This window comes from Symphalangus syndactylus, chromosome 10 (genome assembly GCF_028878055.3).
Source record: "Symphalangus syndactylus isolate Jambi chromosome 10, NHGRI_mSymSyn1-v2.1_pri, whole genome shotgun sequence".
Lineage (NCBI taxonomy): Eukaryota > Metazoa > Chordata > Mammalia > Primates > Hylobatidae > Symphalangus > Symphalangus syndactylus.
This window is the reverse complement of record NC_072432.2, coordinates 20241985-20269664: the sequence shown is the minus strand read 5'-3', so window position 1 is coordinate 20269664 and position 27680 is coordinate 20241985. Positions and strand designations below refer to the sequence as shown.

General features: G+C 41.8%; 3 protein-coding genes across 6 annotated transcripts in view; 2 read left to right on the top strand and 1 right to left on the bottom strand.

The window, feature by feature from the left end:
• Positions 1-3989, top strand: part of SEC61A2 (SEC61 translocon subunit alpha 2) — a 72125-nt gene extending 68136 nt beyond the window's left edge. Inside the window, exon 13 of one of the 2 annotated variants that reach the window (XM_055296640.2) lies at positions 3812-3989. In XM_055296640.2, the coding sequence (XP_055152615.1) occupies positions 3812-3839 (28 nt within the window). In that variant the 3' untranslated portion in view covers positions 3840-3989. Of the gene's footprint in view, positions 1-1438; positions 2246-3811 lie in introns of those variants that run through there. The other variant, XM_063610125.1, reaches the window with a different exon arrangement.
• NUDT5 (nudix hydrolase 5) overlaps positions 1-4396 on the bottom strand; it is a 28509-nt gene extending 24113 nt beyond the window's left edge. For all 3 annotated transcript variants that reach the window (XM_063610190.1, XM_055296652.2, XM_055296653.2), the window contains exon 1: positions 4258-4396. The gene's annotated coding sequence lies outside the window, so the exon portion shown is untranslated. The remainder of the gene's footprint in view (positions 1-4257) is intronic.
• The window catches only part of CDC123 (cell division cycle 123), a 49324-nt gene continuing 26032 nt past the window's right edge, over positions 4389-27680 (top strand). Inside the window, exons 1-7 of the mRNA XM_055296644.1 lie at positions 4389-4511; positions 4621-4810; positions 7458-7529; positions 18733-18790; positions 19067-19099; positions 20970-21065; positions 22572-22678. Of these exons, the coding sequence (XP_055152619.1) occupies positions 4737-4810; positions 7458-7529; positions 18733-18790; positions 19067-19099; positions 20970-21065; positions 22572-22678 (440 nt within the window). The 5' untranslated portion in view covers positions 4389-4511; positions 4621-4736. The remainder of the gene's footprint in view (positions 4512-4620; positions 4811-7457; positions 7530-18732; positions 18791-19066; positions 19100-20969; positions 21066-22571; positions 22679-27680) is intronic.

The window sequence follows — 27680 nt, the reverse complement described above, 5'->3', positions numbered from 1 at the left end:
GCCAACAAAGCACACAAAGCTAACTGGCACGGCACAAATTACTGCTGTGATATGAGGTAGTTTTGGGGGCCAGTGCCATGCATTGCATGTGCCTATAGTCCCAGCTACTTGTGGAGGCTGAGGTGGGAGGATCGCTTGAGCTCAGGAATTCGAGATGACCCTAGGAAACATAGTGAGACCCTATGTAAAAAATGAAAAAGCAAACACCAAAATAAACTAATTTTGGGGTTAGGCAAGTACAGCCCTCTACTGAAAGGGAGGAAGTGATTAATTTTTCACCAACTTCAGCATGCCAGTATTAGTAACAACAGCTGCATAAAGAGTTAAGTGGGAATTTAGATTCCAGAAGTTAAACTCTGAACTCAAAAGCCTGGTTCTGCAGTTGGCACTGAGGCTCATTACTCAATCACCGTACCCGAATCCCAGCCATCTGCTGAGGCTGCAAAGTGAAGCAAAAAATCCTAACAAGAAATGGTATGTTGGCTAGGTCTCTCCCTGATAAAAGATGAATATTGTTAGTATCAACCATACTCAACCAAATACAAGATGCAGGAGCCCACATCATAAGCAGAGCCTCTGACTGACAAAAGAGGGTCAGGAACTTGGAACAGTTTAATAATTGAATAGGGAAATCAACAAGGCACTTTGAAAGAAATTAAGTAGGAAGCTGAGGCAGGAGAATCGCTTGAACCAGGGAGGTGGAGGTTGCAGTGAGCCGAGATCATGCCACTGCACTCCAGCATGGTGACAGAGTGAGACTCTGTTTCCAAAAAAAAAAAAAAAAAAAAGACATTAAGTGGGAGAGAGGATCAATTTTTTTTGCAGTAATAACTTACTTTATGATTGTCTTGTTAAAGTCAGGCATCAAATTGGGCATGTCTAAAGTGGCAATCTACATTCTGGCAGAATAATTACAAAGAAAAGTCACTTGATTTAGAAGGAACAAAGAATCAAATAATTTGTAGTTATATTTAATAATTTTGGTCATAGTTAAACATTTTTAAATTCTATTTTTAAAAGATAATATTCTGGCCGGGCTCGGTGGCTCATGCCTGTAATCCCAGCACTTTCAGAGGCCAAGGCGGGTGGATCGCTTGAGGTCAGGAGTTCAAGCCTAAACAACATAGTGAAACCCCCCGTCTCTGCTAAAAATACAAAAAATTAGCTGGGTGAGGTGGCACACGCCAGTAGTCCCAGCTACTCGAGAGCTGAGGCACGAGAAAAGCCTGAACCCAGGAGGCAGCAGTTGCAGTGAGCCAAGATTGCATCACTGCATTCCAGCGTGGGCGACAGAGCGAGACTCTGTCTCAAAAGAAAAAAAAGGATAATATTCTGATGTGTCCTTCTTTTGTGCCATTTACAGTAAAAAATTTGGGTACCCACAATTGAATTCACTTATGGGTTTTTTGGTGGTTTTTTTTTTTTTCATTCTCTTCAGGTGTGGCTATTGGGCGGGCAGGGAGGAATTAACGTTTACTGAAATGATGCTACTTGGTGATCTCCAGGAATCATTTAGCAGGTGGTTTATGATCCTCACATGTAATTCTGGTTGACCAAAAGTGAACTGACTGTAGTGACCCTTGGGAAGGTGAATTGGTTACAGACGTATGGTAATGAGACTGTAAAGAACCGCTTATAATAGTCTAGGCAGGAGATAACAGGTCTGGAGTAGAGTGGTAGCCGTGGCAAAGTGACATTTAATTTCCACGAAGACGGTTTTAAGGGAGACTGGAACATCGGAAGAAAAAAGGGGTGATGCAGGGCTCAAATCTGTACACACTTGTTTGAGGTGATGGCAGACATCCAGATAAAGAAAACCAGCAGACAGGTGAAAATATTAATCTAGGATGATTAGTCATGCTATGGATTCAGAGAAATATGTTTTTGCATTACTTCATTAGGAATTGCACAATAAATCTCCTCCCCCATAATCACATGACTACTGACTTTTCAGCATGCGGGAGAAAAAGCAACTATTTCCACTGTTGAAAGGTTTTGTTGGAGAAACTTGATGAATACAATGACTTCATGGCTTAGTGAAGACAACCACGGTGGTTAAAATACAGTGAACGCTCATTTAGCTGTATCCATTCAAAGTATTTGAGCATCTCCTATTTATAACGTCAATTTATTTGATGCTGGTTAAATGTGTAACAAGTTACTTAAAACCAACTGTAATACTAAAAAGTCATTGAACACACTTCTAAAGTATACTGCCTGAATAAAAGGTATCTATAAAAATTCCTTCCCTGTAGTATCTATATTATTTATGCTTACAAACTTAGCTGCTTTTCTACACACAACTGCAATTCTATATTAAAGCTTTGCAACTGCCTTAACCTCTACACTCTTTCTTTTTTTTTTTTTTTTTTCCGAGACGGAAAAAAAAAGAGTCTCACTCTGTTGCCAGGCTGGCGTGCAGTGGCGCGATCTCGGCTCATCGCAACCTCCGCCTCCCGGATTCAAGAGATTCTCCTGCCTCAGCCTCCAGAGTAGCTGGGACTACAGGCATGCGCCAACACGCCCGGCTAATTTTTGTAATTTTAGTAGGGACGGGGTTTCGCCATGTTGGCCAGGCTGGTCAAACTACTGACCTCAGGTGATGCGCCCGCCTGGCCTCCCGGAGTGCTGGGATTACAGGCATGAGGCACCGCGCCGGGCCTATGCTCAAATGTTTCTTGGGCTGTTAAAGTACTGCTCCTCGCAGAAGGGCTATGTTCCCGGGATCTGTTTTCTTCCGTACATTCATTCCTGTCTTCATTAGAAAACATCTGACCTAAATAAATCCCCCATCGATGCTAACATCTCCTTCCGCTGCAATTTTTTACTTTCTAAGTCAAACCAAAACAATTATTTGAGCGACCGCTCCTGTCTGCCATTAAGTCTTTCTGGCACCACCCTCCAGACATATATACAATATTGCTTCTTTCCCTCAAAACAGAATGGACTGCATAGTTCCGGATCAAGGCATAAATGAATCATTACTGTCCAACCCCCACCAACATACTCTGCAACATTATAATCTATTTACCTCTGCTTTGAAAATGTATTCTTTAAAGCACTGCTTCCAACTAGCCACTTAGTAACATTTTTGAGAAAAACAAAAGAAAACCTAAAACAATATATATATATTTCTGGGGGGAAGAGTTCCTAACTCAAAATACGCAGATAATTCTGTTTATTATTCTAAGGAATACCCTTCTGAAGAGGCCTGCAGTCGGTGGGGCTGTTTCTAATTTAAAACTACTTAGGGGGACCAGGAAGAATGTACATTTAAGGAGATACCTTTAGACATAGCCTCGCGCAAGCCTAAAGCTTGTATGGTAAGCAACACGACTAGGGGTTAAAAGCTGCTAGTTAGTAGGCCCTGCGCGGTGGCTCACGCCTGTAAGCCCAGCACTTTGGGAGGCTGAGGCGGGCAGATCACCTAAGGTTAGGAGTTCGAGACCAGCCTGGCAAATATGGTGAAACGCCGTCTCTACTAAAAATACAAAAATTAGCCAGCGTGGTGGCGCGAGCGCTCTCAGCTAAGGCAGGAGAATCACTTGAACCCAGGAGGTGGAGGTTGCAGTGAGCCAAGATTGCGCCACTGCACTCCAATCTGGGCACAGAGTGAGACTCCGTCTCAAATAAATAAATAAAAGCAGCTGGTTATTTCTAATTCTTTTAACGAAACAAACAAAACTGAACTTTGCTGGGTGACAGGAGTGAAGCAAAGGAAAAAACGATAGTACAAGTTCGATTCGAATTCTTCCAGCCTTATGATTCGATCATTGCAGGAATACTGATAAAAAATCTGCCTTTTTTCCAGGTTGACAACTTTTGCGAGGCCAGACTAAACGAATTCAGCGCTCCAATGAGACTCCTCTTTCCTCTGCTTTCTCAAATTTACCTCTCTCCTTTTACCTCCCAAAGTCGAACCCCCCAGGATCTTACAGGCGGTATTCCCTCTACCAAGCATTCTACCCCTCTGCAGATGCTGCAATCTTTACACTGGAACTAACACTTAGCTGTGGTGTTGCCCGCTTTCTTTACTCGGAGTAGCCCAGGCTCTTCCGCTCCAATCCCCAATTTCCCTCCAATCCCCAGTTTCCCTCCAATCCCCAGTTTCCCTCTTGGGCGCCTGGACGCGTGCCCAGCCGCAGCCTGGGAGACACCGCGCGGCTGCACGCACCATGCAGATGTGCTCCCTCTCCCCTTCTTCTTCTACTCCCCAAAGAGATTTTGTGCTGTGACTGGCTTGCCCCGGTTACTTACTTCAAGGTGTAGGGGTGAAGAACGGAAGAGGACGAAATAACTAGCTGGAGGCAGCAGAGTCAGCCGATGCCGGTGCCACGGCTCCAAACACCGGCGCCTCTCGCGGTGCTAAAAGGATGGGCGCGCGCCCTCCTCCCGGCATCCGTAGAACCCCCGCCTTTGACCTAGCTTCAGGTGATTACTTTCCGGGTCAGCGTGCGTCTAGGGCGAAGACGGAGTTGTAAACTTCTTAAAATTCCTCTCTCAACACTTCGGTAATTCCTCTTTCGAGACTAAAGCTCTTTTTGTGTGCTTGTGTGTCAAGCGTATGCCCCGGGATTCGCCTTCTCCGCTTCCTTTTCTCGGTCTTCTTTCTTGCTTTAGGGACCGGAAGAGTCCTGGAACCAAAATAGCTCGGCGGGCACTTCCGGGGCCGGATCCCAGGGTTCCCGGAGGGTGCAGGCAGGAGAGGGAAAGGCAGCGGCGGCGGCAGCTGGAGGATGAAGAAGGAGCATGTGCTGCACTGCCAGTTCTCCGCGTGGTACCCGCTCTTCCGAGGCGTTACCATCAAGAGGTGAGATGGCAGGGGGTTCGCCCGGCCGACCGGCCAAAGGGAACTGCGACTTGTGAGCGAATCTTACTGCCCTCCAAAAAAATGCAGGCCTTCTAGCGACTGCATGGGAGGGAGTGTGTCGAGAGGGAAGTAGATCAGCAATTGTCTGCGTCCTGTTGCGAGCCAGCGAGTGTGCTGGCCAGGAGGGTCAGTTGTGGTTTCAGTGAGGGTCGGAGGCGGGAGGAATAGTGGATTAACCTAGTTTAGGCTGGGGGGTTCACCACCACTACTTTTAGAATGGCCCCAGGCGCAAGGTAATCACTGCCTAAGTCCACTGGCTGACTTAATTGCTTTTCGCCACCACCCCAGAGGTTGGAGATTGGGAAGGTGAAAGGATATGTAATAACAGTTAGATACGAGAACAAGTTCATAGATCTGATGTACAGCATGTAGACTTTAGTTAATGACGATACACGTATTCTTGAAAAACGGAGAGGGGATGTAGTGTTCTCACCACAAAAATAACTATGTCAGGCAATGCATTTTAGTTAGCTAAATTTATTCCACAATGTATATATACTTCAAAACATCAGGTAGGCGGCAAGTATTAATATGTACAATTTCATCTCAGTTTTTTTAAAGGTGTTAATAGAAAATCTGGGGTTTGCACTTACTGATTTTCTGAGCCAATATTTCAGTAATTGCTGATTCATTATATAATGGTTTCATTCAATAAACATCGGGTATGTACTTGAAAATGTGTAACTGGCTTAGAATGGTCAGTTAAAATGTGTAAGAAAAGTTTCAGGTTCTTAAATAGTATTGGAATGTCTGGTAGAACCTTAGATTCATTGTACTTAACAATTTCGCTTGTTAGCTTTGTAAGAGTAAAATACTTAGGAAGGCTTATTTGTAATCAGCAAATAGACATATTAAAAAAAACGAGTAGATTATAAATAGAATTTAAATTTTTAAAGAGACTTTTAAGTTGCAAAGTTTCACTTGAAATTGGTTAAAATTTAGTAGATTTTCAAACATAATAAGATTTTTTAGATGAAATTAAAAGCCTGAGGAAGAACTAGATTTTTTTTTTTTTTTTTTTTTTTGAGACGGGGTTTTGCTCTGTCGCCCAGGCTGGAGTGCAGTGGCACGATCTCCGCTCACTGCAAGCTCCGCCTCCCGGGTTCATGCCATTCTCCTGCCTCAGCCTCCCAAGTAGCTGGGATTACAGGTACCTGCCACCACGCCCGGTTAATTTTTTGTATTTTTAGTAGGGACGGGGTTTCACCGTTTTAGCCAGGATGGTCTCGATTTCTGACCTCGTGATCCGCCCGCCTCGGCCTCCCAAAGTGCTGGGATTACAGGTGTGAGCCACTGTGTCCGGCCAGAACTAGATTTTTTTTTTTTTTTTTTTTTTTTTTTTTTTTTTTTTTTTTTTGAGATGGGGTTTTGCTCTGTCGCCCAGGCTGGAGTGCAGTGGCGTGATCTCAGCTCACTGCAAGCCCCTCCTCCCGGGTTCACGCCATTCTCCTGTCTCGGCCTCCCCAGTAGCTGGGACTACAGGCGCCGGCCACCACACCTGGCTAATTTTTTGTATTTTTTTTTATTAGAGACGGGGTTTCACCGTGTTAGCCAGGATGGTCTCGATCTCCTGACCTCGTGATCCGCCTGCCTCGGCCTCCCAAAGTGCTGGGATTACAGGTGTGAGCCACCGTGCCCGGCCAGAACTAGATTTTTGAATGTGAAATCATACCTTTGATAAATCAAATATTTATTTTTAAAGCCGAAGTAGCCCATGAATACTTTTTTGTGCACAAAACCATTTGTAATGTACCAAAAAAAAACTTGTTCCATAAATAAATGAGACATATTATAAGTCATTGATGTTCTGTTAACTTCCTGAAAGCAGGCTGTAATCTTTTCCGCTTTTTAAAAATGTATATGCCTCAAGATTAAAATAATACCAGCACTCTTCGGGTATCTGTGGTAGGGCTTTTTGATAACTTATTATTTCAAGATAAAAAACAAATTATCCCATAAGTTTTTAAGAGACTTCAAGTATGGCTTTGGCATCCTTAATTATGATTACCTGAAACAAATTAAGCTAAAGCACGCCCAGTTTAAGCAGCTTTATATCTCTGGTGATCAGTTGAATAGAATGCCAGCAAGACACATCCAAAAGTATTATGAATTCTTAATGGTAGGTGCTCATTGCCAACCAAAGAATGATTTCCAGATCCTGACTCTACTTCTCCCCTCTATCTTTAGAAGGTGACCAAATGCTAGTCATCTTCTGGTTGGGTTTGCTGCATTTCCTGTGTTGCAGCAAATATCTGCTAGTCTCTGATTTCTTAAAGACACATAAATGTTGTGCTCACTCAGAATCCTTTTGAGCTTGCTGCTGTCATACTGTGATTTCCATCTGGTGGTTTGGATTTGGCTAGTTTTTGTTTACTGCAAAGACCATTGTGGCAATAAGGTGAACCGCAGTATTTAATCTTATTATTCTAATTCCTTGTCTACTGCTACCAAATGTACATCATTAACATTTTCTACTTTATATTAAAATAAAGACAAATAATTCCAAAATTAATCAAGTATGGACATTTTTCTCTCTGCTTATAGTTGGTCTTTTTAAATGATGCCTTTTTTGGTGTTTTTTTTTTAGTGTCATTCTTCCACTTCCTCAGAATGTGAAGGATTATTTACTCGATGATGGAACTCTGGTGGTTTCAGGAAGGTAAAGTATTTTAGAAAAAAATTTCTTAAACTTTATCATAAAGAAACACATAAAATGAATGAATTAGCTTAGGCACCATTCTTTCCCTTTAGCTCTTTTTCTCTCCTAGCCAAAATGATGTGCTGATCTTTGTCTCATATTCCTTCTCAATGTTCACTTAATATTTTCAACATTAAGTACTTTTCCCTGTAATAATTACAAGTTGTGAAATTGAGCAGTTCCTTTCATCTCTGTCTTTAGAAAACAGTTATGATGACAACTTTTCCTTCAGACGGTAGCAGGGTGGGGGAAGTACACATTAAAATTCTTTGAGATCCTTCAGTTTTGATGATTAAAAATTCATTGTTGCAAACAGGCTTTATCATTTAATTCCTCAACATTTTCTTCCCCACGATTGAACTAGTGTGGCCCCCCTTCCACTTTCTAAAAGCTGTTCAGGTAGTTTCCCTATTTATAGAATAAAGGGAAGAAGTTACTGTGTTTTCGGTCTTTTGGATGCAAACTTGAAAACGTTGAAGAATCATAGGATTTAGTGAAGTTCTCATTTTTTTCATTCGAGGCTGCTCAGAAGTCACGTTATGAGTGTTCAGCCCTCACCAGCCTTTCTAAAATAGCCTAACAGTAACCCTATGCCCTGACCTCCCTTCATTTTTCTGCATAACACTTACTTCCACCTGACAGTTGTTAATTGTTCCATTAGAATGCAGTTTCACGAAAACAGGGACTTGGCCCATTTGTTCACCCCAGCTCGTGGAACAGTGCCTGATACAGCAGAAGTGCTTGATAAACATTTGTTGAATGAAGGAACTGTAGAAATACAGTAAGAATTGTGTGTTTTCAGTAACACTAACTGGACCCCATATTTTTGCCTGTTGGGTTTTTAGTGTGGTTTTCTGGATTATATTTCTGTTTTTGGTATTCACAGAGCCTCAATAACCTGAAAATTATTAATGTAGCACCTCATTAACTTTGAATAATTTGAGGCTAAGGAAACAGTGGGAAAGTCAGACAAGTCTCAACTTTAGGATATTTACAGGTATAATTTTTTTTGTTTTGTTTTTCTTTTGAGATGGAGTCTCGCTCTGTCACCCAGGCTGGAGTGCAGTGGTGCGATCTTGGCTCACTGCAAGCTCTGCCTCCTGGGTTCACGCCATTCTCCTGCCTCAGCCTCCCAAGTAGCTGGGACTACAGGCGCCCGCCACCACGCCCGGCTAATTTTTTTTATTTTTAGTAGAGACGGGGTTTTACTGTCTTAGCCGGGATGGTCTTGATCTCCTGACCTCGTGATCTGGCCGCCTGGGCCTCCCAAAGTGCTGGGATTACAGGTGTGAGCCACCACACCTGGCCTTTTTTTTTTTTTTTTTTTTTTTTTTTTTTTTTTTTAAGATGGAGTCTTGCTCTGTCAGCCAGGTTGGAGTGCAGTGGCTCAATCTCAGCTCACTGCAACCTCTGCCTCCCAGATTCAAGTGATTCTTTTCCTGCAGCCTCCCAACTAGCTGGGACAACAGGTGTGCACCACCACACCCAGCTAATTTTTGTATTTTTAGTAGAGATGGAGTTTAACCATGTTGGCCCGGCTGTCTTGAACTCCTGACCTCAGGTGATCCACCTGCTTCAGCCTCCCGAAGTGTTGGGATTACAGGCGTGAGCCACTGTGCCCGGCCAGTTTTATTATTCTCAAATACATATACCCTATTTGCTTTATAAATGAGCTTATATATAATAAGCTTATGTAAATGAGACTGTAAGTAAAATAGCTTTTAATATTAGAAAATAATTGGTAAATCTCAGTAGTGTAAACATGTTGAAGAGCTCCTATGATGATTCTCACTGGCCAGATGTTTGCATGACCTCTGGCTTAGGCAAGCACTGATGTTAAATACTGTTAAACAGGGCAGGGCGCGGTGGCTCATGCCTGTAGTCCCAGCACTTTGGGAGGCCGAGTTGGGTGGATCACCTGAGGTCAGGAGTTCAAGACCAGCCTGACCAACATGGTGAAACCTCATCTCTACTAAAAACACAAAAATTAGCTGGGCATGGTGGTGGGCACCTCTGATTCCAACTACTCGGGAAGCTGAGGCAGGAGAATTACTTGAACTCAGGAGGCGGAGGTTGCAGTGAGCCGAGATCGTGCCATTGTGCTCCAGCCTGGGCAACAAGAGCTAAACTTCATCTCAAAAAAAAAAAAAAAAATACTGTTAAACAACACAATATGGTGCTTTACAGTAACCTACAAATCACATAGGGACCCTGCCCTTTTGGAGTTGACAGCTCAGCTTCATATTTTGTGAAAGCCAGCATGGCATAGTGCTGTTTCTTTAGTCAGATGGCCGAATTTTAAGTAATATCTTTGCTATTTTCTAGCCCTTCCCTCTGTGCCTCAGTTTCCTTGTCTGAATATGGGGCAAATGACAGTATAGAGCTTACTTTATAGGGTCATTGCAAAGATACAAAGTGATAATACGTAAAATGTTCAGTCTAATGCCCACTATATTGTATGCTCTTAAGACATGGAACTACTTTTATTATCATTAATCTTAGATGAACATAGCAAACACACAAGAGAATATATAATGAAAATTGGGCTAAGTGCTATGCAGAAAATGGGGTGGTCATTGCCCTTAAATTGCTGGGAGAGCTGAGGATCGCGAGGAGGGTCAGGGAATGCTCCGAAGAAGGATCTTTGGAGCCTCTGAGATGTGAAGATTGGAGGAATATAGTCAGTTGAAGGGCGAATGGAAGAATCTTCCAGGTGGGGGGAACAGCATTAATGAAGGCTCTAGGCCTGGAAGATCTTGACATACAAGAAGCTTGGAAAAGGTCATGTAGCTAGAGTATGGGGAGTGAGAGAAGGGTAAGTGGCATGAGATTCACAGTTGATGACATGGGGGAGGACAGTTAAGATTAGGGGTGTGTGTGGGAGTCATGTTAAAGATGCTGCAATTTATTCTGAGAATGTCAGGAAGGCATTGAAGGGCTCTGAGCAAGAGAATGACTTGATCAGATTTCAGTTTGCAGCTGTGGCAGGTGACTGTGGAAACGGAGGATGGGTTAGGAAGATATTGTGTTGGACTGGGTGAGACCTGCTAGTGGCTTGAACTAAGATGGTGACAGTGGGGTAGGGGGAGGAAGTGGGTTTCAGAAGATTGGGAGCTTGCACCTTCAGAACTTGATGACAGGGATGTGTCAAGAATTCCTCTCAGATTTCTGATGGAACAACTAGATGAATGAAGATGTCATTTGCTCAGGTTGAGAGAAGCATTGTCTGTTGAGCCTTTTTGAAACCTCACAATCTTGAGAATTTTGAAAGGTTAGTGATTTTAGATTAGGTTACTTTTACAGACAAAAACTTGAAAATTTTAAGTATAATTTAAATGAGATACATTTACCATAAAATGTATAGGTCTTAAGTGTACAACTTGGCGAATTTCGATAAATGGTTACACCTGTTTCACCGTCACTCCATTCAAAACGTGGAACATTTTCATTCCCTAGAAAAGTTTCTCTTGTCCCTTTCTTAGTTCAGTTTTGTCAGTTCTAGAATTTCGTGTAAGTGGAATTACATATTATGTATTCTTTTATGTCTATGTAAGTGGGAAAAATGCAAACCGTTTTTCCTCTGCTCTCACACCACAACAATCAACACAGAAGACCTCTGTGACCACATGTGTGGGATTTTCTTCCCACCAAGAAGCAATCAGTTCTGCAGCAGACGCCAGCTAAGGGTCCTCCAGTCCAGTTCAGTTGACACCGTCTACCTGGAGGAGCATCAGATCCACAGGTTGAGGGCTCAGTCTCACAAAGACTGCCCCCCACTCTGATGTCAATTGCAAGCCCCAGGTTCCTCCACCTGTGCATCTGACCAGGCAGCTAGAAATGAGTGTCCCTTCCTTGGGTTTGAATCATTTGCTAGACCAGCTCACAAAACTGAGGGAAACATTTACTTAGGTTTACCAGTTTATCATAAAGGATGTTAAGCCCTGGTCTGGTGGCTCATGCCTGTAATCCCAGCACTTTGGGAGCCCAAGGTGGGTGGATCACTTGAGGTCAGGAATTTGAGATCAGCCTGGCCAACATGGCGAAACCACATCTCCTAAAAATACAAAACTTAGCTGGGCGTGGTGGCGCACTCCTGTAATCCCAGCTACTCAGGAGGCTGAGGTAGGAGAATCACTTAAACCCAGGAAGTGGAGGTTGCAGTGAGCCGAGATCGCACCATTGCACCCCAGCCTGGGCGACAGAGCGAGACTCTGTCTCAAAAAACCAAACAAACAAAAATAAAGGATATTAATAATGGATACAGATGAAGAGATGCGTAGGGTGAGGTGTGGGGGAAGGGATGCAGATCTTCTATGCCCTCCCTACATGCGCCACCCTCCAGAAGCTCCATGTGTTCAGCTCTCCGGAAACTGTCTGGAAGCTCATCGTACTTCGCAAGAAAGTGGGAGATGGCTATGGAGGTCTGCCACGGACCCTAATTCTTCATGCCTCATCCTCCGTTACTTCCACATACAGTACGTGCCTTTCTCTCCAGACTCTGTAAGGTATAGTCTTGTTTACAGTTACAAGTTAGCACATAGTCTGGGTTCAATAAATATTGGTTGAATGAGTGAATGAACATGCTTATCCTACTTTCTTTCCATGGTAACCTCTACTGAGTTCAGTGAATAGAATAGGCCAAGTATGAGGACTAGTTTACCTTGTTTGCTGAGTCAGATCTAATGGTAATGGTTTCCTGGAGTGATACGTAGAGGATTCTGAGGCTGCATCCAGGGTTCAGGGAGAAAGCATGCTTGGTTTGATTCTTGTTACCTGCTGTGGGTGTAGGAAAGGAGGCTGGCAACGTGCATTTCTGGTATAGGACAGTGATTCAGTTTCACTGAACAGTTATTGCATGCCTAGTATGAGATGGGCACTAAGCTTGATACTAGCATAACAAGATGAGCAGGGCATCCTACCGTAGGAGTCTCGGCTTATTAGCAAGTCAAACATAAATAAATCAATAAATGTCTGAGTTGTTTTGTGAAAAATGTTTTTGAATAAAAGCATCAACCAGCTGTGGTGTCTCATGCCTGTAATCTAGCACTTTAGGAGGCGGAGGTAAGAATATCACTTGAGGCCAGGAGATGGAGACCAGTCCGGCCAACATAGTGGGGCCTCGTCTCTACAAAAAAATAAGAAGTTAGCTGGGCATGTTGGCACACACCTGTAGTCCCAGCCGTTCAGGAGGCTGAGGCACAAGGTTGGCTTGAACCCAGGAATTGGAGACTGCAGTGAACTATGATCATGCTGCTGCACTCCAGCCTGGGCCGCAGACCTTGTCTCAAAAAAAAAAAAAAACATCAAGTATTCTGATAAGTAATGTATTTGGGGTTTAATTAATCATTGTGAGCTGGGGTCATCCAGAAAGTCTTTACAGTAAGGTGATACTTGAACTGAGCCCACACATTGGGTCTGACGCAGATGGTACCTCCCTTCCAGTCACTAATCCTCATTGTCTCTGTTTGGTCACGAGTTCTTTCGTGACCTTGTCTCCCTTAAGGCTGAATAGTAAAATGAGTTGAACATCCCTAATTGGAAAATCTGAAATCTGTCCAGATGGGTACCGAGATAGTGACATTTTTGCTTTCTGAATATTGTATGAAATTATCTTTGGGCCATGTGTGTAAGATGTATATGACACTGACACATAAATGATTTTTTTAATTTTTAATTTTTAGTTTTTGTGGGTACATAGTAAGTGTACATATTTATGGGGAACATGAGATGTTGTGATCCAGGAATGCAGTGTGGCATAAGCACATCATGGAGAAAGGGGTGTCCATCCCTTCAAGCATTTATCCATTAAGTTGCAAACAATCCAATTACAGTCTTTGTTTTTAAATGTACAGTTAAGTTATTATTGACTGTAGTCACTCTATTGTTCTGTCAAATAGTAGGTCTGTGGTTGGGTGCTGTGGCTCATGTCTGTAATCCCAGCACTTTTGGAGGCCCAGGTGGGCAGGTCACCTGAGGTCAGGAGTTCAAGACCAGCCTGGCCCAACATGGTGAAACCCCCGTCTCTACTAAAACTACAAAAACTAGCTGGGCGTGGTGGCAGGTGCCTGTAATCTCAGCTACTCAGGAGGCTGAGGCAAGAGAATCACCTGAACCTGGGAGATGGAGGCTGCAGTGAGCCAAGATTGTGCCACTGCACTCCAGCCTGGGTGACAGAGTGAGACTCTATCTCAAAAAAAAAAAAAAAAAAGGTCTTATTCATTCTTTCTACTTTTTTTGGTACCCATTAACCCCCACTTCCTCACAGTCCCCTACTACCCTTCACAGCCTCTGCTAACCATCTTTCTTCTCTATATCCATGAGTTCAATTAGTTTTTAGATCCCACAGATAAGTGAAAACTTGATGTTTGTCTTCCTGTGCCTGGCTTACTTCACTTAACATAATGATCTCCAGTTTCATCCATTTTGTTGCAAACGACTGGATCTCATTCTTTTTTAATGACTGAATAGTACTCCTTTGTGTATATGTACCACATTTTCTCTATCCATCATCAGTTGATGAACACTTAGGTGGCTTCCAAATCTTAGCTTTTGTAAACAGTGCTGCAACAAACGGGAGTTTACGTTTAGACTTGGATCCCATCCCTAAGATATCTCATATATATGCAAATACTCCAAACTCCAAAACACTTTTGACCCCAAGCATTTCAGATGTAGGATCCTCAGCCAGTAGATGCCAATTATAAAATACATTGGGCATATTCATATTTTGATTCTTCACAATTCTGTGAAGTAGTTGCTATTTTCCCAGTTTTATAGATGGCATATTGATGCAAAGTTCTGGGCTGACAGTGGCAGAACTGAGATATTTAAACTGTGTCTGCCTGCCTCCAGAGCCACTGCTCTGGTGTGCCAGCTCTGTGTAAGTTGTAATATAGAAAATATAGCATCCTAAATATTAGCACCATACTTTATCTATTTAGTTCTCTGCATGCAGAGGGTTACCTTAGAAAGCCAAGTCTAATAAACTTGCACTTTTTTTTTTTTTTTTTTTTTTGAGAGAGAGTCTCACTGTGTCACCTAGGCTGGAGTGCAGGGGCGCGATCTTGGCCTACTGCAACCTCTGCATACCGGGTTCAAGCAATTCCCTTGCCTCAGCCTCCCGAGTAGCTGGGACTACAGGTGCCTGTGACCATGCCCAGCTAATTTTTTTTTGTCTTTTTAATAGAGATGGGGTGTCACTATTTTGGCCAGGCTAGTCTTGAATTCCTGACCTCGTGATCCACCCGCCTTGGCCTTCCAAAGTGCTGGGATTACAGGCATGCGCCACCGTGCCTGGCCAAACTTGCATATTTTTATACATTGTCACCTTTTACAGTGAATAAAATTTGTCATACTTTAGGCACTGCAGTAACTTCTGAAGAACTATATGAATACCTTGATAACAAGTATGTTTTTTAAAATGTATGTTGTTATACTAACAAAAACGGTAAGTGATTTTTAGAGTGGTAGAATATATTTTCATATTTCATCTTATATTGTACGATTAGGTAAACCATGTTAAAGATAATGTTGCATTTTAAAATATTATGTGGCATATAAAGAGAGACGTAAGAGAGAAAGGCTGTCCCCTTGGGCAGGGATTCATACGCTGACAGTGTGTTAGTATTTCCACTATGGAACAGTTCTTAGCTTTGACTGGTTCTTAGCTTTGTGAATCTGGAAAAGCAAGAATTACAAAGAGTTGATTAAAACTTGGGGAAGGCCAGGTGCGGTGGCTCACGCCTGTAATCCCAGCACTTTGGGAGGCGGAGGTGGTTGGATTATCTGAGGTCAGGAGTTTGAGACCAGACTGACCAACATGGCGAAACCCTGTCTCTAGTAAAAATACAAAAATTATCCAGGCATGAGGCCAGGTGCGGTGGCTTATGCCTGTAATCCCAACGCTTTGGGAGGCCAAGGAGGGCGGATCACAAGGTCAAGAGATCGAGACCATCCTGGCCAACACGGTGAAACACCATCTCTACTAAAAATACAAAAAAATTAGCTGGGCGTGGTGGCGGGTGCCTGGAGTCCCAGCTACTCGGGAGACTGAGGCAGGAGAATGGCGTGAACCTGGGAGGCGGAGCTTGCAGTGAGCCAAAATCATGCCACTGCACTCCAGCCTGGGCGACAGAGCGAGACTCCATCTCAAAAAAAAAAAAAAAAAGGTTGGAAGCATTATTGTATCCATTTTTGCCCATTTAAGGTATTTTTTCTCCATTTATTGTGTTAAGTACTTGGTGAGCCCTTTCATTCTAAAGACTTTAATTTCCTGTTTTAGAATATTAAAAAAGAATCTTTGATAATTTCCTCTAATTTCTTGCTTCTCTTTCTGGATCTCCTGTTATTTTGGTGTTTGATCTTTTGGCTTAATTCTCTGAATTTTATTATTTCTTCTCTATTTTCTCTTTCCTTGTCTTTTTTGTTCTACTTTCTAGGTGATTATTTTTCCATTCTATTGAATTTTAAAATTTCAACTATCATGTTTTCAGTGTCTACAAGTTCCTCTGTTCCTTTTTTATAGCCTCCTGTTATTCCTTAATGGATGTGACATCTTTTATATTCAAGGATATTAATGATTTTTAAAATTATCTTTCATCTGGTCCCTTTATTGTCTTTTTTTCTTCCATTTTCTTCTTTTTTCTTCCTTTTTTCTCTCCTTTTTGAAAACATTTTTCATCTTGGAGTTTTTCTTCTGTTTTCTAATCATTGTAGGCCTTCCTTCATATTTAAGAGTGAGGAGGACACACACAGATATTTGCAGACTTTGCGTACCTGGGTGGAGCTTGATGCCTGAGGATGCCAGCAGGCAGCAAACATTGATGGAAGATTCCCAGATAATGGTGTGTCCTCTGGGGTTGCTCAGTTTCTGCCCGGAAGAATCCTTTAATCTGTCTGTGTTGTGGGAGCAGGGTAGGAGGAAGGGGACTAGGGGTCGCAGTGTTCAGTTTGACTTTCACATAACTTGTCATCATAGTCCAGGTCCAACATTTCACCCCCATATTCATCTGGGCCATTATGTACCTCAACCCTCTTGAGTTCATTTTTTCCAGAGAATAAATCTGCTTCCAAAGGGGCTGAGGAGAATTAGTTGCTAGGATGTGCAAGGTGAGGAGATGGGTGTGTCTCACTGCTCCCTGGATGGACTTCAGAGCTTCAGTTCCATGTTCCAGGATAACTCTAAGTTCTAACCTGTTGCCCCTTGACTTATCCCTCCCCTTGACTTTCTGTTTTCCAAACTTTTGTTGCCATCTTTCTTCTATGGTTGATTCCTTTTCACTCAGTATTGTCCTTGGAATCTTTTTTTTTAGTAGAGTTTCCAGAGGGAATATAGAGATAAAAGCACATGTTTAACCAGAATCTTCCTTTTCCTTTTCTTTCTTTTGTCTTTGCATAGCTGCTATGCTTGTTCTTATGAATATTTTTCTCAATGATATGAGTTATTCCTAGGCTAGTTATTTGTAGTTGTGTGTTGAGGAGGGGCCAGAGTGGTGTTCTGAGTCTTCCGTCTGAGTTCTTTCAGCCTCTGATTCACTTTAGGCGATGAAGATGAGCTGCAGGGTGGCCTTTTTCAGCCCTTGTGTTGCAGGTGATCAGTGACTATCTGGGGCCAGTGGTGTGGGTGGTAAGAAGAATTTACCATGACAGTTGGAGGCAGAGAAAGGCAAATTTATTAGAGAAAGCGTGAAAATATGTTTCAAAGGTACAATGGGCAGGTCAGCAAGAAAGGAGCTGACTGCAGGGAGACAAAGGCTTGCTGGGGATTTTGTAAGATGGTACTTGTGCTGTGTCCTGAAGAGGACTTTGTGCAGTACTGATAACGCCAACGTTGCAGTGAGCTCACTTGCATTTTTCTGTCAATTGAGGGTGAGGTGATAGCTGGGCATGGAAAGATAGTGAGTTACTTGCGCAGGGGGGCTGTGTGTCCTGGACCATGAAGAAAGGCAGACTTATAGCTTATCTGCCTTGTCTTTTTGTTTTCCCCTCCTCCCGCGAGTCCAACCCCTTTTCCCTAATGAGGACTGCACACCTTGCTTTGCTTCTGTCTTCTTCAAAGACATTATGCCTGTTTACTTTCCCCTCTCTCTCTCACCCTTTGCTGTGGTTCAGTCTAGATGCAGAATGAATTTCTGACACCAGCCCACACACCCTGTTTTCACTGTGCAAAGAAAAGATTCTTGGTTTTGCCCCTACAGTAGTTCCATCGTCTGTGTAGACAGCTCTTCAGACATTTGCTTCTGGTGTCTTCCTTTATCCTATTCCATCTTTCCTTTCTTGAGAGAACTTTCTCATATACTGAGGTTCAGAGTCTAGATGATTCTCAGTATTATCAGAGGTGGAGTTTTTTTCTCTTTCCCTTGTTTTTAATGATATCTGAGAACAGGACAGAAAGATTTTATTCTGTCATCTCTTCATGCAACCGTACTCTCATTTATTTATTTCTTCTTTTTTTGAGACGGGGTCTCACTCTCTTGCCCAGGCTGTAGTGCAGCAGTGTGATCATAGGTCACTGCAGCCTCAAACTCTTGGGCTCAAGGGATCCTTCTGTGTCAGCTTCCTGAATAGCTGTGACCACAGGTGTTTTCCTCCACACCTGGCTAATTTTTAATTTTTTTGTAAAGACAGAGTCTCTGTGTTACCCAGGCTGGTCTCAAACTCCTGGGCTCAAGCAATCCTCCCATCTCAGTCTCTCAAAGTGCTGGAATTACAGGTGTGAGCCACCATGACTGGCCTTGTTCTCCAATTTTAAGGCTTTTATTTTTTTTTATTTATTTTTCAGACAGTGTTTTACATTGTCACCCAGGCTGGAGTGCAGTGGCAGGATCTTAACTCACTGCAGCCTTGACCTCCCATGTTCAAGTGATCAATCCTCCCACCTCAGCCCCCCAAATAGCTGGGGCTACAGGCGCATGTCTCCTCGCCCAGCTAATTTGTGTATTTTTTGTAGAGACAGGGTTTTGCCATGTAGCCCAGGCCGATCTCTACCTCCTGAGCTCAAGCGATCCACTCACCTCAGCTTGCCAAAGTGCTAGGATTATAGGTGTGAGCCACCACACCTAACCTAATTTTAAGGCTATTTTAAAACATACTCAGTACCCCTGAAATTAGGACCACACAGTGACCGAGTCCTTTTCTTTCTTGATGTTTGTTTGTGTTTTTTTAGGGATGATCCACCAACACATTCTCAGCCAGACAGTGATGATGAAGCAGAAGAAATACAGGTTGGTGCCAAATAAAATAATCTGTTCTGTAGACTGTTGTAATTTAAATGATCTCTGAGATGGTTCTGACTTGTAGATATTATCTTACATCTGATAAAATGAGAAATTAGGTGAGAATCTTACTTTGACATATATTTACATATATTTTCACATATACTCTGTGTTCCCGAAAAGATGTCCCCTGTTTGATTTATAATTTTTAGATGGAGCACTGCTTTTTGAAGCCCAGTGCAGTATTTAAATTTAATGTTTTTTTTTTTCCTCTTTTTCATGCAGTGGTCTGATGATGAGAACACAGCCACGCTTACGGTAAGAGCACAGTAGACTCAGCGTGGGGACAGCCTCACACTGTCACACAAGGGTTAGCGTCAAGGTTTAAGTGCGTACCTCTCTAAATTCCTAGTCACCATTTCATGTATTATTTTTCCTGTGGGCTGTCGTTTTTATTTTGAAAAATAACTTGAAGCGTCATTTAGCAGGCAAACATGATTTGCCCTTTTTCCCTTTGATTGCAAAGGAAATATTTCGAGTGCATAGTTGCTGCCTTGACTTATTTCTGTTAAGCTCTGACGCTCTGCAAGAAGGAATTATGCCTAACATTAAACTTTAAGATTCCTGAATCTCTGGAACATAAACTGAAAATCTGTATTTCCTTATTCAAGTATATTTATTTATTAGTTAGTTGTTTTGTGTATTTATTTTTGAGACAGATTCTTGCTCTGTCACCCAGGCTGGAGTGCAGTGGTGTGATCTTGGCTCACTGCAACCTCCGCCTCCCAGGTTCAAGCTATTCTCCTGCCTCAGCCTCCTGAGTAGCTGGGATTACAGGTACCTGACACCATGCCTGGCTAATTTTTGTATTTTTAGTAGTGACAGGGTTTCACCATGTTAGCCAGGGTGGTCTCGAACTCCTGACCTCATGTGATACGCCTGCCTCGGCCTCCCAAAGTGCTGGGATTACAGTTGTGAGCCACCGCGCCTGGCCTCAAGTGTATTTAAATGGCATAAAAATGACTGTTTCTTTCAAGCGAGAGTAGAGAGGTATGTGACTTTTACCAGTGTTTTACATAAAAATGTAGAAGTTATCAAGCATATTACGGTGTTTCAGGATAAGAGTGCTGTTGTGAAAGTTAACCTAAAATTTTTTAAATGAAGATATTTTTAAAGGAGTGAAGCAAATGATCTATTTCTAAAAATAGGTGAATGAAACTCCTCATACCTTGAGTTGAAAGGGGAATGTTTTTAGTGAAACTCCTTACAAGTAAATGTAAAGGCAGAAATAGAGAAAACTAGCTTTGTGGGGGGGGTTTGTTCTAATCCAGCTCTAAATAAGAAGATACTTGTTTATTTTAATGAATGAGATATGATTGCCAGGGTAGAAGGAAAAAAAAAAGGAGTGGAGCTGCTCAAAACTGACATATTTCTTTAGGTGTAAAAAGGGAAGCCTGCCAGCAGGTACCTAAGTGGAAAGTTTACGTGTTTCATTTACTCCAGATGCCACTCAGATCACTCTCCTTTTATGAAAATTCCATTCAGTGTCATGTAAATGTTACTTGTCTGCCATACTCAGGGCACTAAACTGGATTCCGTGAGATGAACAAAGATGAATATGATTTTTAACTTGACCAAGGTTCAGATTTTGAGTTTTGCTTGTTTTAAAACTTGTCTGGAAATAGCAGTGTTTAAATACAGTTTGCCACGTCATTTATTTTTCATTCTCTCCGTGGCTTTGGGGGATACCATATATCTAAGACTCTTCCTGCAAGTGGAAGGGCTTCTAGCTCTTCAAGTAGGGATGTTACTTCTGACAACTGGAGTATTGCTACAGGTGATACTCCACCTGTCTCTTTTCTCTTGATGAATACTGGTTTTATGTCGGTGTACAGAGAACCATTCATTCCTTCCTCACATCCTCAGAAGCGTAGTAACGTGTCATTTCAGCTTTGCAGGCTTTGATTGTCTGGAAAATGCCATTTAAGCAGCTGATTATTTTATTTCTCTTTTTGGTAAATGTACTTGATCACTGATTTTATTTAGCTGGGTTCAGAAATTCTGATAGTAATTTGTATTCTAAATTCTGTTTTTAACACCCTAAACTATAACCTTGAGATTTTGATCTTGTTTTCCATATATACTGTGATGATATTGACGTGCCCAATGATTTCTTCTCTCTCTGTAGGCACCAGAATTTCCTGAGTTTGCCACTAAAGTCCAGGAAGCTATCAATTCCCTTGGGGGCAGTGTCTTTCCTAAGCTTAACTGGAGTGCCCCAAGGGTAGGAACACATAAGTAATTCTCTTACTGTTTGAATATTCTTTGTTTTGCTATTTATTTCATTTCATATCCCTACAGAAGGTCTAATTATATTCCTAATTCTAGGAAAAATGATGTGGAATTTATTATTAATTTCCCTCTACTGTTTTACTTTCCGGATTTTGCTATACACTTGCCTGGGTCTGTGAAATACTATATATTCTGCCAAAAGGTAGTTTCCACCTCTTGTGTTGCTGATTGTTTTCGAATTCTGAGGAAATTCATACTCTGCCCTTTTCAAAACTTCAGCTGTTCAGTTTAACAGAGAAATTTTTCTTTGTTGAAAAGTAATAAAAATAAAAGTGTCATAGGCTATAGAAATAGAGTGATTGGAGAAGTCAACTGATCTTTTCTTAAATTGTGTCTTATTATTTTAATACTGCATTGACAAGATTTTTATAAAAGTTAAGGCCTGTGGAAAAATCCGTTAGTTGTTTTAATCCAATAGAAAACACTTTTATATCAGCAAAGCTTATTTAAAGAATCAGAGACCTATTTGTAATTTCAAAAGTTATCTCATGCCTTTTTTATTCTAAAATGAATGATAATTTGTAATCTTTGTTTTTACTTTTATTATTTTTCTTTTTTGTTTTTACTTCTAAAAATTAATTATAGTCTACATGTACAGAATTTAAAATTTCAAATAAATTTGGAAGCTTGCCATGAAAATCAGCAGGTCTTGACACCTGTTTTACTTCACCATTTCCTACTCCCCAGAGGTAGCTGTTTTCAGATATTTTAGTACTTTTCTTCCATGTAGTGTGGATAACTGGATAGTGGTTTGCAACTGTTAGTTTTCTCAAAATTCTGTTATATCTTGTGTCTGATCTGTCTGTGGGAGAGGTGTATTTTTTAAATGACTTAATTATTCTGTAATTTTTAGGCATGTTCCACTGAGCTTTGTGCATACTTTGCATTTGCCGTCCCATCTTTTGTTCTTATATATGAGACATTCACCACTTGAAGTTGTAGTGGTTCAGAATAGCTCACCTCCTTCTCTTTCAGATTTGATAGACATAGGGTATAACTGCCCCAGCCGCCAAAGTTCAGGTGTTTGGCTGCCACTCCCCAGAAACGGGAAGAGTGGAAATTGATCTCTCTTTTCTTGGAGAGTAGCTGGTCAGGCTATTTCTTTACCACCTTAATCTTGTAGCCAAAATGTCAGTGTTTCTGATACTTCATTTTCTTCTCTTCTGTTATCAGTAAGAAAAACATTGTGAAGTACTTAGGCCTGTGCTGAAATGTGAGGACCCTGACATCTCAGTGTTCATAACCGAGTGTCTGAAATGCAGTGGTGACACTCTTTGTTGTTAAGCATAATTTAACATTTGACAGTACTGCTAAAATTTACTTGACTTCCTTCTTTAAACCCTTGAGGTGGTATGCATTATTGATTTTGTTATAGGTCTGAGCATTCATAGCAGCCAACATGGAATGTGGACTAAATAGCATGTGCTTCATTCTTTAGGATGCGTATTGGATAGCAATGAATAGTTCTCTGAAATGTAAAACCCTCAGCGACATCTTTCTACTTTTCAAGAGTTCTGATTTCATCACTCGTGACTTCACTCAGCCGTAAGTATCTCTTATTCTCTCATGTCAATAGTTTCAGTATTTGTGCAAATTTCTGTATAGATGAAATTCCATTACTTATAGTACTATTATAAATCATAGCGCCATATAACAAAGCTATTTCATATTGCCAAAATGACCTGTTAAAGCAAATCTTTCTTTTCCCTTTATAGAAAATGGTATATAATGAATATCTGAAAATGTTAAGGACTTTCTGTATCTCTGCCCATTAAACATTTCAGTAATTTTTTTCCTATTATAAAACTGATAAATATTTATCATAGAAAAGCAAAATTAGGGATTACAGCTAAATAAAAACAGGAAATATAAAAGCATTCATGGCCAGGAGTGGTGGCTCACGCCTATAATTCCAACACTTTGGGAGGCCAAGACAGGTGGATCACCTGAGGTCAGGAGTTCAAGACCAGCCTGGCCAATATAGTGAATCCCTGTTTCTACTAAAAATACAAAAAATTAGCTGGGCGTGGTGGCACGCGCCTGTAGTCTCAGCTACTTGGGAGGCTGAGGCAGGAGAATTGCTTGAACCCAGGAGGTGGAGTTTGCAGTGAGCCGAGATCGCATGCCACTGTACTGTAGCCTGGGCAACAGAGCAAGACTCCATCTCAAAACAAACAAAAACATAAAAGCACTCATGATCTTGCCACAATTGGTTCTTATACTTCTAGAATTCTATCTATAAATAAATATAATATAAATTATATTTATATTATATTTATTTATCTATAAATAAATATAATATAAATATAATTTATATTATATTTATTTATAGATAGAATTTATTTATAGATAGAATTCTAGAAGTATAAGAACCAATTGTGGCAAGATCATAGATATAAATATATCTATCTCTGCATATATACAGATTTTTTTTAATGGGATCCTGCAGTTTGTATTTCTTTTTTTTTTTTTTTTGAGATAGGGTCTCACTCTTATCGCCCAGGCTGGAGTGCAGTGGCGCAATCTCAGCTCAGTGCAACCTCTGGGTTTAAGCGATTCCCCTGCCTCAGCCTCCCAAGTAGCTGGGACTACAGGCATGCACCACCATACCCGGCTAATTTTTTATATTTTTAGTAGAGGCAGGGTTTCACCATATTGGCCAGGCTGGTCTCGAGCTCCTGACCTCGTGATCTGCCTGCCTCAGCCTCCCAACGTATTAGGATTATAGGTGTGAGCCACCACGCCCAGCCTATAGTTTATATTTCTTAGTAGGCTGCTTTTGCACTTACCAATGTGACATCATTGCATGTCTAAATTCATTATTTTCCATTCCCTTAATGCTGCGCCTCTGGAGAGCTGTAGCATAACATATTTGACCTACCTTCTGTTCTTCCAGAGCTGCAGTGAATATCCTTGAGCTAATTCTTTGTGCACTCCCCTAATTTTTTCCTTAGGATAAGTTTCTAGAAATAGAGTTGCTGTATTGCTTTGCTTTTGCCCGTCACTCTATAGCTAAAGAATTTGACAGTGCAGTCAGCATTGTAGGCGGATGGAATACCTGCCCTGCTGAGCCGCAGGTGCTCCCTTTATGCTTCTTTTGTTGTCTTCAAATAGCAGCTATTTTTCTAGGTTTCTCTTCCTGTCGCATCTTAAACAGACCAGTTATCTCAGGTAAACTCATCTTTAAATGAGTCTTTAAAATAAAGCATATCCCAGCACCTAGAAGCAGGAGCATGAGAGTGAAAATCTTGTATAGGCATGCCACTTCTGCCCTGTCCAGTTGAGTTTGTCCTGCCAGTTCATTCCATGTCAGACTCAAATCCTTTTTTTGAAGTAGATCCTGGCATGGATAACTAAGTTCACTCCATGACGGTCGTGCATCAACTCTGGCGTCTGAGCTCTGCAGCTTGGACATAAGGTTTTAGTATTATATTAATTAAAGAAGGGGAAGTTAAGTAACCAGTGAGTGTGGTTGTGTTACATCATATTACATGTTTGTTGTATAAGGATTTTACCTGTATTGGTATTTCTAGTTTTATAGAAAAAAGTATGTGTGTGTGTCTGTGTCAGTGTCTGTGTGTGTGTGTTTAATAGAGATGGGGTCTCACTATGTTGCCCAAGCTGGTCTCAAACTCCTGGTCTCAAATGATCCTTCTGAGTCTGAGCAAGTATTGTTTTGACGTGTAATTGTCAGCCCTCTGGTTGTGTTGGCACAGGTGTTGGTAGACTGTTTTAGTAACCAGTAGTATTTTCATTCTAGGAGATACTCTCTGAAAAACAGAACAAAGTTGTGCCTCTTTTTTCCATTGTAAAGCTTTTTGACATGTAATGCTTTAAGAGGTCTTAAAATATGTTACACTGAAAACACTGTCTACTTGATAATTCAACTGATAAGTGTTTTTTTTTAGACGGAGTCTCACTCTGTCGCCCATGCTGGAGTGCAGTGGTGCAATCTTGGCTCACTGCAACCTCCGCTTCCCGGGTTGAAGCAATTCTGCCTCAGCCTCCCGAGTAGCTGGGATTACAGGCGCATGGCTACCACGTCCGGCTAATTTTTTTTGTATTTTTAGTAGAGACGGGGTTTCACGGCGTTAGCCAGGATGGTCTCCGTCTCCTCACCTCGTGATCCGCCCACCTAGGCTTCCCAAAGTGCTGGAATTACAGGCGTGAGCCACCGCGCCCGGCCATGCCCAGCTAATTTTTGTATTTTTAGTAGAGAAGCAGTTTCACCTTGTTGGTCAGGCTGGTCTTGAACTCCTGATCTTGTGATCCGACCGCCTAGGCTTCCCAAAGTGCTGGAATTACGGGCGTGAGCCACCACACCCGGCCATGCCCAGCTAATTTTTGTATTTTTAGTAGAGAAGCAGTTTCACCTTGTTGGTCAGGCTGGTCTTGAACTCCTGATCTTGTGATCCGCCCGCCTAGGCTTCCCAAAGTGCTGGAATTACAGGCGTGAGCCACCACACCCGGCCATGCCCAGCTAATTTTTGTATTTTTAGTAGAGAAGCAGTTTCACCTTGTTGGTCAGGCTGGTCTTGAACTCCTGATCTTGTGATCCGCCCGCCTTGGCTTCCTAAAGTGCTGGGATTACAGGCGTGAGCCACTGCACCTGGCCCTTATAAGGATTTTTTATATGCCTTTAGTGTCGGTTGCAGGGAGAGTGGGAAGACACTTTTGCCTTTCCAGAACTAACTATAAATTGCTTTTAATTCTGAGGCTGATGTTTTTTTAAATCAGCTTTGCAATTTAATGATCAGCTGCCTCCTCTTAAGCTATGTCTTGCTTTTTATCTTCATTTAACTGATGTTCCAGTGGATGGTATGAATAATAGTCTGTTGTTTTGCATTTTGTACTTTTTGACTTTTGCATGGCAGGGAAGTTAAATCAGCAAGTGAGTTTGAGGTCTTGGATTTACAGTGTTTACCCACAGAATGCCATCCTTCTGCTATTATAAATAATTCGGAATTGGCAGGAGCAAATGCCAAGCACTGGGCTTTCAGCCTTTTAGCTGGGCATCACTAACGTGTCACTTTGTCTAGAAATAACTGTTGGTAGTTGCTTAGCAATTAATAAATCAGTTGCATAACAGGAAGTGTTGCCATCACATAAAAATTCCTTATTGATAGAACTCAGTAAAGATGAATGTCACAAAGGCCTTGAAGAGCTCTTAAAAGATTAAATGCCGGGCACGGTTGCTCACGCCTGTAATCCCAGCACTTTGGGAGGCCAAGGTGGGCAGATCACGAGGTCAGGAGATCGAGACCATCCTGGCTAACATGGTGAAACCCTGTCTCTACTAAAAATACAAAAAATTAGCCTGGCGTGGTGGCGGGTGCCTGCAGTCCCAGCTACGCAGGAGGCTGAGGCAGGAGAATGGCGTGAACCCAGGAGGCGGAGCTTGCAGTGAGCCGAGATCGCGCCACTGCACTTCAGCCTGGGTGACATAGCAAGACTCCGTCTCAAAAAAAAAAAAAAAAGTTATAGATTCATTATTTCCAAAATACTTCCATTAAAATATTATATAATAGTCTAGAACATTTAATATTATAATACATAGTTATATATAATATGTATAAATTTATATAACATAAAAATGAGATTATGTTGTTTATACTATTTTGAGGCTTGACTTGACAAAAAAGCAAATATGTTACAGTCAGAATTGCAAGTTAACAGAAGCCGAAAATAGCTTACACACGGGATTTAAAAAATACGTTATTTAACGAGGAGCCTGGAGATTGGGTATTTTTAGGAATGCTCAGTGGCTCACCAAGGTCGCCAGGAACCCATGCTCTTTCAGGCCCTTTCCTTCCGCCATCCTTCACTTAGTGGCTCGGTCTTTGGGTTTCTCACCTAATGGTTAAAAGATTGCTGCTACAGTTCCAAGTATCTGTCATACGAAGACATGAGCATATCTCAACCAAAAACAGGAGGGATAGGTTATGTTTCCTCTCGTTGTTTTCTGTACATGAACGAGTACAACATTCCTGAGGCCTCCTGGGAGACTTCCTCTCAGCCCTCATTGGTCACAGTTACCCAGCCTAATCCAGTAGTTGGCAAAGAGAGCAGAATTGCTGTGATTTGTTTAGATCAAGCTTGTCCAAGCTGCAGCAGCCCATGGGCCGCAGCCCGGGTGGCTTTGAATGTGCCACAACACAAATTCATAAACTTTCAAAAGTCATGAGATTTTTTTTGAGATTTTTGTTTTTTAGATTTTTATTTATTTATTTTTTAGCTCATCAGCTATCATTAGTGTTAGTGTATTTTATATGTGGCCCAAGACAATTCTTCCTCTAATGTTTCCCAGGGAAGCTAAAAGTTTGGACACCCCTGGTTAGACCAAGGTTCTCGACGCGAGCATGCGTTAGGGTTATCCAGAGAGTTAGATGAAACACAGGTTCCTGGGCCCCAGGGTTTCTGGTCCAGCGGGTCTGGAGGGGGCCTAAGCAGATCATTTCTAACCTGTTCCCAGGCAATGTGGATGCCGCTGGTCCAGGCCCACGCCTTGGTGGCTGCTTAGATGAGTCAGCACATGCATCCCAGTGAT